Raw genomic sequence first — 14,853 nt, 5'->3', positions numbered from 1 at the left:
CGGCGGGGGACGTCGGGACAGGGGCGGCTGGTGCGGGACGACAGGGTAGGGGCAGCCACCATGGGACATCGGGGCAGGGGTGTCCCGCACCGGAGGCGCCTCTGCAGCAGTTGTCTTTCAGGTGGAAAGTGCAGCGCTTTTAGGGCTGTCACCTGAACGACCATTCCACAGTTCTGCATCCACTTCTGCAGGCGCATTCTTGGCTGAGAATGTACCTGAAAGCGGCTATTGACTTTATCTTACCTCCAACACCTTTAATCAAAGTTATCTCCCCTGTGTCAGTCTTTTGTTCAAGAGATGTTAAAACATTTTCTAACAACAGTGACTGAGCAGCTCCAGTATCTCTAAGAAATTTTAACTGGAACCTGTGATTCTCCCTCCTTTACTGAAACCAAGACATCTGACACAAAAGGTTTGAAAACATCCATAACACCCTTACCAGGTTTGGAACATCTGCTCTCCTTAAATTCAACTGTCTGAATACATGCTTCTGGTAAAACTTCCTTTTCTCGTCTCTTTTTTTGCATTAACATGACCAGGTTTCTTACAAAAATGACATAGAAATCCAGAAGTTCTGTCCTTTCCCACCTTACTTTCATCTTTTCTCTTAACATTCTCCCCAGATTTAATTTCATGCTTACTAGTCTGCTCCACATTAACTCTCTGAAAATGCTTAATATTCTGAAATTTATTTTTGTGAATTAGGGCAAATTCGTCCGCTAATCTAGCTATTCGCCACCACGTCCCCACGTCTCTCTCATCCAGTATAATTTAATCTCATTTGGAACACACCTTTTAATTTCCTCAATTAATATCAGTTCTCTCAATCTGTCAAAATCATTATTTATTCCTTTTGAGGCGTACCAACAGTCAAAACACACAGATTTTCCCAGAGTAAAATCCATATTAAGATTGGTTCCATGTTTTCACCAAACTCCTAAATTTTTGTCTATATGCTTCTGGAACCAACTCATAAGCTTTCAATACTGCTTGTTTAACAGTACCATAATTTGCCAACAGATAGACAACAGACTCGCCAAGGCAAATAGCGCCTTTGGAAGACTACACAAAAGAGTCTGGAAAAACAACCAACTGAAAAACCTCACAAAGATAAGCGTATACAGAGCCGTTGTCATACCCACACTCCTGTTCGGCTCCGAATCATGGGTCCTCTACCGGCACCACCTACGGCTCCTAGAACGCTTCCACCAGCGTTGTCTCCGCTCCATCCTCAACATCCATTGGAGCGCTTTCATCCCTAACGTCGAAGTACTCGAGATGGCAGAGGTCGACAGCATTGAGTCCACGCTGCTGAAGATCCAGCTGCGCTGGATGGGTCACGTCTCCAGAATGGAGGACCATCGCCTTCCCAAGATCGTGTTATATGGCGAGCTCTCCACTGGCCACCGTGACAGAGGTGCACCAAAGAAAAGGTACAAGGACTGCCTAAAGAAATCTCTTGGTGCCTGCCACATTGACCACCGCCAGTGGGCTGATAACGCCTCAAACCGTGCATCTTGGCGCCTCACAGTTTGGCGGGCAGCAACCTCCTTTGAAGAAGACCGCAGAGCCCACCTCACTGACAAAAGGCAAAGGAGGAAAAACCCAACACCCAACCCCAAACAACCAATTTTCCCCTGCAACCGCTGCAACCGTGTCTGCCTGTCCCACGTCGGACTTGTCAGCCACAAACGAGCCTGCAGCTGACGTGGACTTTTTACCCCCTCCATAAATCTTCGTCCGCGAAGCCAAGCCAAAGAAGATGAATTTGCCACTTGATCTATACTCAAACTAGGGTATGCAATTTGCGCTTTTCCCTTCAATACACTTTGGAGCAACATTTTCAAAAAGCTGAAAATATGTATCTATATCTCCCTCATCAAAAGGAGGAACTAGATTTACCTCTCTGCCAGCCAAAAACCTCTCCCCAGGAGTTACAGCCTCAATTCTCTTACTTCCCTCCATCTCAATTTTTAATTTCTCTAATTGAAACCGTCTGTCCTTTACAATCTTTTCCGTCATATTTTCTTTGTCTTTCATCATCTTCCCTGTTTTTCAGCTACCTCTAACACATATTTCCTCCATTTTTCAATTTTCTCTGCCTCATGTACTCTGTTTTTCAGCCTCCTCTTTCTGTTTCTCAGCCTCCAACACCCTCCATTTCTTTCTTTCTTCTTCCACCCTTAATTTCTCCAATTCCAATCGCCACTCAAAAGATCTATCCTCTGGAAAATTATCTAAGTCTTTCTCAACAAATTTTCCTTCACCTATATATTATTTCACTATTTTCCTCATCCAATGCTTGACTTCAGTCAGCTTTAATGCCTTAGAAATAACCATCAGTTCCTCTTTTCTCTTGCTCTGCAGCTCTGAAGGTGATGGTTGTGACAAAAATGTATCAACATCCATTGCTGTTTTTCCACACACAGCTTTAAATTAGCTAAAAAACTCAATTAACTAATAAATCACAAAATTTCAATCTGAAAGGACGATCCCCAAAAAAAGTTACGTGCCCAGAGGACCCCAAAACCCAGCAGCAATAGATATTCACCAAGACAAATGGTTACTTAAATAAAAATTGCTTTTAATTATCTTTAAACGTGAAAGCAGGATCAAACTTTATATCACTATTAACTTAACTAACCTAACTTAACCCCCTTCTAATTCTAAGCTCATGTGTATGTAATGTGTGTATAAGTTTAGAAAAGTTCTTTAATTCACAGTTCAATCTCACTTTTCATTCCTTCAAGTTTGCTGGTTGCAGGCACTTCTTATACTGTGCACAGAATTTAACATTTATGAATTTAACCAGGCTTTGGTGTTTGAAAGGTAAATAGTTATCGCTCAGGAAGGTTCTTGTCGGTTTTCAAAGAGATTTTTGTTGTTCACTGGACACTCACAATTGATTCTTTGTAACCAGCTACTTCAGTGTTTTACCGAAGAAACATGCCCCATCTGGGTTCTCCAGCTGATAACCTCTTTCTTTCAGGTCACCACAGATTTCCCTTTTGTTTCCCTTATTCCAAGTGAAACATTAGACAGCCAGTCCTATCCTCTTTCATGAACCACAAGGGCTTTGAGCAAGCTGTCTTCCAAATGGGGCTTTCCACAAGCTTGCCAGCTTGTCCTGTTCCAGTCCCAGCTTCTGTTACTGAATGTAAAACTGTAGAAGTGATCTCTGTGGGAGAAAGCCTGTTTGACTCTCTCTCTGCTTGCAAAACCGCATGACCCCCTTAGAACAACAATTCTCTTTCAGACAATCTGCGGCTCCAACAAAATCTTTCATCTGTTGCCTTTTGTAAACAACAATTCATTAGTGAAGTCTCTTGAGCTCTCTCCAAAGCTTTTTCAAAAGCTGTGGAGCTGATATGTCTAGCATTAGCAGAGCTCCAATATTTCAAATAAGATCTATTTTAAAGTGTTTGTATGTGACCTACTCTAACAAATCTTTCCCAATTTATCTCCCAAAAACATATCATATACTGTCACAATATAAAATATAAAACACAACATAATCAGTCACACTATGACTTTACTATCAATGTATTATTGTTTTTATATTAATTGAGCCCTATATTCTGCATTAAAATGTAATTTTAAAAATTTTAAACTTTTTAGCATATTTAGTATATATTTTACTTTTCAATGCATATAAAACACTTCCCAACACTAAAACATCTTAAACTTAATAATACAGTAGATAATAATGTAGAACTTCACATAAACAAATTTAAGATTGATCTCTAAGCAAAACAGATTAGAGTTCTATAGTCAGTCTTTGATGACCATATCAATGTCATAAAGTAAAAATAATAAATCACATAGTTCTATGGGCAATTCAGCACCCACTTCATATGTCATTAAGTGCTGGAAGCTACTGTATAAAGGATTACTTTGACAAGAGGATGGGGGAGGGAGTATATATGGATCATATTCTGTTTAGTATTCACTATATTTTAAAAAAACAATCCAAGGATCAAATAGGAGATGTTACTAGATGGCAGCCCATATTCTCGGAATGACACACAGGTAGCAGTAGAAAACCAAGAGGAAAACATTTAAAATTCAAGACCCATCAGCAAATGTGATCACTTTGAGTTTTAACAATGCTAGTTTGGAAAACAAGTTTTCATCTTTCATAAAGGTGTTAGCTACCAAAACAGAGTTTTATTTGGGGGATTTACAACATGGAAAACTGGAGACAATTTTTCCATCGGATTTAGAATTTATCCAATCCAGGGGTGGTGGGGGAGATGGTGACCGAGTTGCATCGGAGCGAGTGGGGTGGGGAATTGGAGCAACAGGTGGGGGGGGGGGAGAACGGGGTGGCGGTTGGGCCGCATCGGAGCGGGGTGAGCTGCATCAGAGAGGCGAGCATGGGGGACACACACCATATCGGAATAGCGAGCGGGGGGAATAACATTGGAGTGAGTGGGGGTGGGGACTGCGTCAGAGAAAGTGAGGGGAAGGCACAACTTTTGAATTTAAATTATAATTTCAATTATATTCAACCATGCTTGAACCGGAATTTGACGTCATTCTACTTCTGGTTGGCTTGCCGGTTCGTAGCTACAGATTGTTCATAAATTGTACGTCCTCAACCCGGGGATTGCCTATGCATACATACTGTATCCTACCCCGATTTGACTGATTAAAATGTATTAACTCACATTTGTCAAGATTAAATTGCATCTAAAAATACTTTGACCATCTCTCCATCTGATTTATGTCCAGCTGTAGCCTTAGACAACATTTGTGGTGTTGAATGCTGTTGGATTATACATACAGTATGCATGAATTAATCTGTGTATGGTTATTCTTCAGTGAAAGTCTTGTGATTTTTTTTAGCATAATGCTAATACCTGCAAGCTGAGCATGGCACTAACCTCAGAAATTACTATGCCCACCAACTGCAATCAAATTTAGCTTTGATAACTAATTTCCAAGATACCAAACAAACAAATAATATTACCTATAAATTTTAATTGCTTTTCTAAATTGTCATTTTATTCTACTTCATGTAAATTAGTTAGTTCAAAAATAGCTGGTGTTAAATTATCAAATTTCAAGTCAATTATTGTTAAATTTCAGGTCTATGCAAGCTTCTATCATGGTAAGTATTTAGAGTTTGTTTTTCCCTTTCGAACTGATTTCTTACTGCACTAGCTGTGATAGTTGTGAGCCTCAGTGTTCCAAACATTCAGGAAGTAATTTCAATAACTGTCTAATGTGAATATTCTATGTACATTTGTAACTGTAAATAAACAATTAGCAAGGAATCAATTTCAGCAATTTATTCCCCTTCGCTCATTTTAGTATGTTAGAGTAATTCTTTTCTTCTTAAATGTCCCCTGAATGCAATCATTTGCTAGTTTTCATGCCTTGCAATCTAAATAAACAAAAAAAAAACTGTCTGATCTGTATCCTCCAAGATATTGAGTTGCTCACCAGTCACATAACCTGAATGTAATTATCCATAGTTCTTCTTTGTGTTGTTGGATATACCTTTGTTAACCATTAAAGCCCCAGTCTTTTTAAGTCTTGCATAAACACCAATAGCAGATGTTTCCAGTGGATCTGAGAGATCTGTCGCAGCTTCTTTTTGTTGTTCAGTAGGAGGGAAGGTTTCCCTTTGCTCATTCCTGAATCTCTGGTTGGAGAACGGTCTGGTATTTGCATCTTTGGCTCTTGGAGCACTTATTGTCCCTTCTGTAAAATTGATAATTAAATAGTTTCTATTTGTTATGATATCAGAAAAGTGAATAAAATCATTTATTGAAGAAAACACATCTAAAGTTGCGCTTAAACACTGAGATGCCATGGGCTTTGGATGTTTCACTTCCCAAATTGCAATTTCTCATATTTACTTCATGTTTTCAATCGTCAAACGTTCAGTGACTTTTGTAATGTTCATGACCGCACATGTTTATTTCCCATCAAGAAAATCTTTTGAACAGCTTTCCTGTTGAGCTGAAGCATAGAGTTTATAAACACCTTGTGTTCATCCAAAGCGGTATTTTAAATGCCGTATCCTGTCTATCAGTAGAACATTTATGCCTGTCTGTATGACTTTTGTAACCCTATATCTTCTGAAACTATGATACTAATTTTCTTTACTTGAAGGTTCCATTGCTCCAATGCAGTTTTTGCTTTGGTGCTGTACTCCCAACAGTCCAACTTGTAATATCTTATTTACAAATTATTTCTTTTTTTCCATCACCCGCTCTGTAATCTTCTTCAGCAGATTTCACAGCATCTTCCTTTCAGGACTGTCACAATGTGATCAAGTACAAGAATATGGCAAAGATATCCAGAAACACTGAAAGAGTTTGAAGCCTTTCCAAGGAGGAAAATGAGAATTTAATCCAGTTCCTATTTTCCACGGAAGAACTGGGACTTCCTCAACAGGCCAAAAATGATAATGAGATAGAAGTCAGAAGTCTGCAAATAAAATTCAATGTATGCTGCTGGTGTAAAGAATCATGAAAGGAGCAGCAGAAGGTCACGTGCCCTTCAAACCTGCTCTTCCCATTCATTAAGATCATTGCTATTTCAAAAATATTTTCAAGCAGTATTATCACACATCCTAACATACAGAAACACTAGTTGCTGCCTGCACAATTTCATACCTTTCAATGAATTTTCCTAATCAATCACAGCCAACTCTCCTCCTTCAGGATTGAAGGGTGTCTGCTTAGATCACAGAAGGATTTCTTCAGCTGGAGGGTGGTAAATCTTGGGAATTTGTTGCCACAGACGGTTGTGGAGGCCAAATCATTTAAGGAAGACATTCATAGGGTCTTGATTAGCCAGGGCATCAGAGGTTATGGGGAGAAGGCTGAGTGGGGAAAATGGCTCAGTTTGTGATTAAATGATGGAGCAGACTTGATGGGGTGAATAGCTTATTTCTGCTCCTGTGTATTATGGTCTTATTATCCTTGTCCTTCAGATTTAAGACCTAAATTTCAAATTGAAATACCAAACTTACTTCTGAAAAATTAAATCTTATTCTCATCACTCTTCCCTTCTAGCCCCTTTTAAAAGATCAAAATTAAACCCTTTCTCATTGAACAAAACAAGATCTAAAATAATTAAAAGTTCAGGCCGGAAGCATTGGTTGTTCTTTACTTCCCATAGATGCTACATGCTACGTTTCTCTAACATGTTTGTGTACTCCAAGATCGATAGCCTTTTTCATTCTTGGTCCCATAAGATATTATCTAAAAATTTTCTTTTACACATTCCATGAACTTGTTGTCTTGCTTATTACTATTCATTTGATTTGTCCATTTCAAATGCCAATTTGCATTCCTGTGATTACACTATCACAGTAAAATCCCCATTATCCAGAATTCAAACAAACGGCAAAAAAAATTGCAGAAAATAGGTAAAAAAAAAACCAAAGTTTAAAATTGGCGCCCTCTAGTTTTCAGTCTGCCAATCCATGTGACATGCAATCTCAAGCAACCGGCAAATTCACTTATCCAGCATCTACTAATCCCCAAAGGTGCCAGATACCAGGAGTTTTACTGTACCTCTCTTACAGGTTCCTCTAATTTCCTGAATTGTGTCCAGATCAATAATACAACCAGGAGCTCATACCAATGTTTTTCTCCTTTCCTATTTTGCAACTTGACCCAAACCAGTTCCAATTCTTCGTCCTGATCTCCCGACTGTACAGATTGTTTGTTAGGTTATGACTGCTCATACCTCTTTTGATATTTGAATATTACATTTGTTTGAAATGGTTATTAATACTAGCTTTTCTCACAGATGCAATTAATTAAATTACTGACAATATTACAAATATTAAATTACAAGGAGAACTTTTATGGAATGAAGCTAATCAGAGAAAAGTCTTTCATCTGTTTAATCCTTAAAGTTGGATGTAGATCTCTTACATTCTGTTGTGACTGTTCCTCTCTGCATTTCCATCTGGTTTTAGTCCATCTTCTGATAGCCCCGTGGATGACCAAAGTTTTGTCTGTGGAAAGACCTTAAACCATGAGAGATTAAAAAAAATTCATATTAAAATGAACAAATTCTATATTATGTATGTAGTATTATTTTGCATGATGTATAAATATTACCAATATCATGCTAAGAAATATTTCCAACTTGTGTGACAGAATATGTTGGGTTGTATTGTATATAGATAAGTTTTTGGGAGATAAATTGTGGCAGGTTTTTTTTAGTCTAGATCACATACAAACACTTCAAACCAGATCTTATTTAAAATACTGGAGCTCTGCTCAAGCTAGACAGCCCAGTTCCAAGATCCTTTGGAAAAACTTTGAAGAGTGCCCAAGCGACTTCACTAATGGATTGTTGTTTTGAAAAGCAACAGATGAAAGAACTTGGAGGATTCGGTTTGGAGCTGAAGGCTGTCTGAGGGCAGTTCGCTGTTCTAAGCGGGTCATGTGGTTTTGCAGAGAGAGTCAAACAGGCTTTTCTCAGAGAGAGAGAGAGTGAGTGAGTGAGCGAGCGCTTCATCAGCAGCAGCTGGGACCAGAACAGGACAAGCTGGCAAGCTTGTGGAAAAACCCCATTTTGATGACGGGTTGTGAGTGATTAGTTCAGCCTGGTCAAAGCCCTTGTGGTCCATACAAGAGGAGAGGACTGGCTGCCTAATGTTTCACTTGAAATAAGTGAAGCAAAAAGGAACTCTGTGGTGATCTGAAAGAAAGAGGTTATCATCTGGAAATCCCTAATGGGGCAAGTTGCTTTGGCAAGACACTGACGTGACTGATTAAAAGGGATCAGTTTTGTGGGTGTCCAGCGCATAACAAATCTATCTCTGAAAATCGACAAGAACCTTCCTGAGCAGTAACCATTTACCTTTCAAACACCAAACCTGGTGAAATTCATAAATGTTAAATTCTGTGCACAGTATAAGAATTGCCTGCAACCAGTGAACTTGGAGGAATGAGAAGTGAGATTGGACTGTGAATTAAAGAACTTTTCTAAATTTACACACACACACATTACATACCTAGAATTAGAAGGGGATTAAGTTAGGTTAAGTAAGTTATTAATGATAAGTTAGAGTTTGATCCTGTTTTCATGTTTAAAGACAATTAAAAGCAACTTTTGTTTCAGTAACCATCTATTGCTGCTGGGTTTTGGGGTCCTCTGGACTCGTAACACTGGAAATAAATATTTACAGTAAGGGAGGCTTTTCTGCAGTTTTGTTCTGCTGAAATTAAAGCACTAGGTAATATGTAAGGGATGGGAGAATTTAGATGATGCATATCTGTTAAATTTCACCTTCAAAATTCCTTGTTGTGTGGTTTTCTGCAGCATTGTGAGAGTGTTTCTCAATCGAGAGTTCTCTTCTTCCAGGATATTAATACGCAAGCTGTTTGCTTGCAACTGTTTCTCCATGTCCAATGCAATATCACCCGTACCTAACAGGAATAAAATCACAACTGATAAACCGCATTTACATTCTAATCTTAAAACATAATTTCTAATTTGCTGCTTTTCAATATTTACATCTCCAATCCCCTGACAAATTTGGCTCACTTAGTCAAGAACAGTCATCCTGTATCCCACCAGCTGGCTGTCTCGATGTGAGATTTTCTCTTGGGTTTGAACGGAACATATAAATGTCCATGGTATAATGGTTGATGCTCAATCAAGCCTGCTCACATCTTCAGTGTATTGATTATCACAGTTAGTTTGTCAACAAAAATAATATTTTTCATTTTTAAATGTTTTTTTAAGAAGCTTATGTCCAGATTTTCTAATTAGTGGTGAGTTGCACCACCCACAATACTGCTCAAAATAGACTTGACAGGTGGGTAATCTGTATCACCTAGCACAGTCAACAGTCAAAATTCTCCAAAGCACGATTTATGAATGTTTGACATTTGGAAATATTCAAATATTATTAAAAATTAATGAAAATACTTAAGTATTATCATAGTCGCAAAGTTGTACAGCACAAGATCAGGCCATTTGGCCGTTAATGTCAATACTATCTATTGGTCTTATCCACTGTATTTCCATCTACCTACATTTGGACTGCAGGCTTTACACCCTGCTGCTTCAAATGCTAACCTAGATACGTACTTAAATGTTGTGAGAACACATGCCTCTATGACCTCCTCAGGTAGCACACTCCAGTTTCCAACCACCCTCTGTATGAAAAAAAATCACCCTCACATCTCCCACCTCTCATCTTATACAATACCCTCTTGTTTTTGGGCACTCCTACCTATCTATTTGGCCCCGTCCTTATTATGTTCTATACCTCCATGAAGTCACTCTTCTGCTCCAGGGAAACGAACCTAGGCTGTCCAATACCTCCTGATGAGGTAACATCCTGATGAATCCTTCCACAACCACGTCCTTTCTATAATGTGGCTACTGAAACAGCACACAATACTTCTGTGTGGTCTAACAAAAATTTTACAAAATTGAACATAACATCCTTTCTCCTATGTTCTATGCTACAACTGATTAAGGCAAGCATCCCATATACCTTCTCCACCAACCAGTCTACTCATGGTGCCATCTCCATTGATTTGTACCCAAGGTCCCTCTGTTCATCAGTACTCTATAAGGTCCTATCAATTAATATTTATGCGCTATTCTTATTTGACTATCTTAAATATATTCCTTTGCAACAATATCATGAAATAAAAGGCATAAGAACAAAAGCATGAAGAAGGCCCACCAATGGCTGTACTTCATTTGGAGTTTGAGGAGATATGGTATGTCACCAAAGACTCTTGTAAATTTCTACAGGGGTTGCATCACTGGTATGGCGATGCCAATGCACAGAACAGGAAAAGGCTGTGGACTGTTGCAAACTCGGCCAGGGCCATCATTGGCATTAGTCTTCACTCCATTGAGGATATCTTTAATAGACAGTGTCTCAAGAAAGCAGCCTCTATCATCAAGGACCATCACCATCCAGACTCTGCCCTTTTCTAACTGCTACCATCAGGAGGGAGGTACAGGAGCCGGAAGACACACAACCAACATTTCTAAAACAGCTTCTTCCCCTCCACCATCAATTTCTGAACAGGCAGTGAACCTTTTGACACTTCCTCACTTTTAAAAATCTTTTTTGCACTAAGTTTTTTTAACCTTGTATTTAAGGAATTGTAATTTCTAGCAATTTTGCACATGTAATCCAATATAACAAATTTTGTGACACATGCTCATTATAATAAACCATGTATGACACAGCCTTAGGTTTCAAGATGGCCGATAAAAACTTGGAAATTATATAAGACAAACCACAGATAGTGGGAAATAAACTGGATAATAAACTGGATTCTGAGGAAATTAAAACATTTAACTTAATTCATTTAATGAAAAGGAAATTTTTGGTACTGTGGAGGACTGGCTTTATCCAAGAGCATTAAAAAACAATGCCAGAGGAACTCAGTTGGTCAGACAGCATTGGTGGGGGCAGAGGGATAGTCGAATGCAGATATAAGAGACTGCAGATGCTGGTATCTGTGGTGAATATACGCCTCCGTGCGCTTTACATCATCACACGCATGTGTGAGAGAATATATATAAATAAACTTACAGCAAACCATTTTTAGATTAGTAATAATGAATGAATGAAGCACCGTGTCTCCATGTGCTAGTGTATTTCTATACCTAGAATACACAACAGATTGGCGATGAGGATCGAAATGAACTTCCTCTATGCTCCGAACATCGGAGAGAAGATTTAAAGAGGAAATGCAAGGCTACCACAGCAGCGAGCCCCACAGTGAACAAAGGAAAAGGAAAAAAAGCAGGAAAAAAATCACTCAAAATGGCGGAGGGACAGTTTGGAAAATTCAAGAACTCAGCCAAAGATTGGTATGATTAAGTCAAAAGATATCATCAACACTGTTTTGCCCATAATATTACTGACACATCAGTTTTGAGCATAAAACGGGTGTTGTTTCTGAACCAAGTGGGAAGCAAGACATTGAAATCTCTGTTAACACTGGAAAGACCAAGTACAAAAAAATTATGCACAGTTGTGTACTGTAATAGGAGAACATCTATGTCCTAAGCCATTGGTTATCACAGAAAGACACACAATTTATTTCAGAAAACAGAAAACGAGCAAATCCGTAAGTGAATATTTGGATAAATTATGTAATCTGTCAGAAACTTGTGAGTTTGATGCATTCTTAAACGAAGCATTAAGAGACAGATTCTTCTTCTTCTCTTCTTTGGCTTGGCTTCGCGGACAAAGATTTATGGAGGGGGTAAAAAGTCCACGTCAGCTGCAGGCTCGTTTGTGGCTGACAAGTCCGATGCGGGACAGGCAGACACGATTGCAGCGGTTGCAAGGGAAAATTGGTTGGTTGGGGTTGGGTGTTGGGTTTTTCCTCCTTTGCCTTTTGTCAGTGAGGTGGGCTCTGCGGTCTTCTTCAAAGGAGGTTGCTGCCCGCCAAACTGTGAGGCGCCAAGATGCACGGTTTGAGGCGTTATCAGCCCACTGGCGGTGGTCAATGTGGCAGGCACCAAGAGATTTCTTTAGGCAGTCCTTGTACCTTTTCTTTGGTGCACCTCTGTCACGGTGGCCAGTGGAGAGCTCGCCATATAACACGATCTTGGGAAGGCGATGGTCCTCCATTCTGGAGACGTGACCCATCCAGCGCAGCTGGATCTTCAGCAGCGTGGACTCGATGCTGTCGACCTCTGCCATCTCGAGTACTTCGACGTTAGGGGTGTAAGCGCTCCAATGGATGTTGAGGATGGAAGACAGATTAGTCATGAGTTTAACTGACCACAGCACCAAAAAGGAGTAATCCACAATACAACACATTTTGTGACACAAGCTCATGATAATAAACTGTGTGTGACATAGCCTCAGTTTCAAGATGGACGATAAAAACTTGGAAATGATATAAAAAGAACCACAGATAGTGGAAAATCTAACTGATGAGAATGGTTCCGCTGCAGAAAAAGCAACTACAGTCTGGATCATTGTTACTTCAGAAAAACTAGATGTCATCTATGTGACAAGGAAGGACACATCAGAGCCAAATGTACAAGAAACAAGAAGTGTCAACAAGGGAAAAAAGGAGAAAAAGAATAAGATTCAAATACGAAAAACAGCCCTCCAAAGTAAAAACTGTGGAGAAGGATGAAAGCCATAGCAGTGAATCTAACAACTCGAAGGAAGACAAGGTACTGAAAGTAATGTATATTCACAGATTAATGGATCAGAAATCGGAAATCTACATCATGTGAAAATCAACAATGAACCTCTTCAAATGGAGTTGGACACCGGAGCAGCAGCGTTGTTAATGCCAATTAAGTTACCTCATCTTACCATGAAAGAGTCTGACATGGTGTTGAAAACAGCCACGGGGAGAAAGTCAAGATGTTTGGGAAATGCAAAGTAAACATCGAATATAAAGGACAGATACCAAAAAGATTATCCCTCTACATTGTTGACACCAAGGGGCTGGTGTTAATGGGAAGAAACTGATTGTCGCACATCCGACGAGTTGAATGGAAATTGGATCTGTAATGAAAGTGTGTAAGGAGGGCGAAACCAAGCCAAAACTGGAACATGCTTAAAAGGTATCAGAAAATTTTCAGAAAAGGCCTGGGGAAAATCCAAGGAGTCCTGGTGAGGTTGCACTTGAAATCCAGTGTTGAACCTCTGTTCTATAAGCTCAGGACAGTATCGTTTTGCAATAAAAGGAAAGATTGAATCAGAACTTTAACAGGCTGGAAAACAAAGGAATCCTGAGAAGAATTCAATGCAGTGATTGGGCAACTCCCATCGTGCCAGACCAAAAAGGCAACAGAGAAATTCAAATTTGTGGTGATTACAAAGCCAATATTAATTAGGCTCTGCAAAGACCTGAACATCCTATGTCCAAAGAGGAGGAATTATTTCAGGCTCTGAATGGGGGGAAAAAACTGGACTTAACCCAGGCATATCAGCAAATCGAATTGGATGAGACCGCAAAGAAATATGTGACAATCATGACACAGGGTTATTCACCTATACCCAAATGCCATATAGAATATCAGCAGCCCCAGTAATATTTCAATCATTCATAGACAAATTGCTGTACAGAATAAATGTGGGATGCTACTTTGATGACATCATAATTACAGGTCCAGATGACTCAGAGCATCAATCAAACCTGGAAAAGGTCCTAACCCAATTGCAACAAGCAAACGTCCGTCTGCACCAGGACAAGTGTGTAGTTATGGTACATTTCGTAACATATTTAGGATTTACAAATGAATCCCGCTGGTACCCAGGCCATCCACAGAGCACCCGACCTATATGCAGTCATTCCTGGGTTTGGTTAACCAATATCAGAAGCACATTCCAAATATGTCAACGCTGTGCAGCCTGCCGAATTAATTGTTGAGAACAGCTGGAATGAAGAGACAAGTAACATGGTCAATGATTTGAAAGAACTGCTAACATCGAGCAATAATGTTCTTGTCCACGACCTAGAAAAGGAAGTGACCCTCGCGGTGGATGCTTCGCCAGTGGGCTTAGGTGCAGTGTTGTCACAGGTGATAGAAAAGGGGGAAAAACCGGTGACTTATATCTCCCAGTCTTTGACTGCTTGTGAACATAATAATGCACAACTGAAAAAAGAAGGGCTTGCCATAATATTTGGGATCAAATGATTTCACCAATACGTATATGGTAGGAAGTTTACTTTGGTAATGAACAACAAACCACTGAGTTTGATTCTAGGCCCTAAAAAGGAGATACCAGTGCTAGCTGCAACAAAAGTAGGCCACGCAGCTTGCTGCATAATGATTACGATTTGAAACATAGACCACCAACACAAAATGCCCATGCTGATGCCCTATCTCACTTACCTCTACCAGAAACTGAACAGAAAG

General features: G+C 39.5%; 1 protein-coding gene across 6 annotated transcripts in view; it reads right to left on the bottom strand.

Annotated features, from left to right (window-relative positions):
- Positions 1–5,554: 5,554 nt before the first annotated feature.
- ccdc157 (coiled-coil domain containing 157) overlaps positions 5,555–14,853 on the bottom strand; it is a 31,238-nt gene continuing 21,939 nt past the window's right edge. For 4 of the 6 annotated variants that reach the window (XM_069933395.1, XM_069933401.1, XM_069933396.1 and 1 more), the window contains 3 exons: positions 9,268–9,407; positions 7,902–7,996; positions 5,555–5,709 (listed from right to left, as the gene is read on the bottom strand). In XM_069933395.1, coding sequence (XP_069789496.1) covers positions 5,637–5,709; positions 7,902–7,996; positions 9,268–9,407 — 308 coding nt within the window. In that variant the 3' untranslated portion in view covers positions 5,555–5,636. Of the gene's footprint in view, positions 5,710–5,759; positions 6,442–7,901; positions 7,997–9,267; positions 9,408–14,853 lie in introns of those variants that run through there. The other 2 variants (XM_069933397.1, XM_069933398.1) reach the window with 2 other exon arrangements.

Source organism: Narcine bancroftii, chromosome 4 (genome assembly GCF_036971445.1).
Source record: "Narcine bancroftii isolate sNarBan1 chromosome 4, sNarBan1.hap1, whole genome shotgun sequence".
Classification (NCBI taxonomy): Eukaryota; Metazoa; Chordata; class Chondrichthyes; order Torpediniformes; family Narcinidae; genus Narcine; species Narcine bancroftii.
Note: the sequence above shows the minus strand (reverse complement) of the source record. Positions and strands in the feature narration are given on the sequence as shown.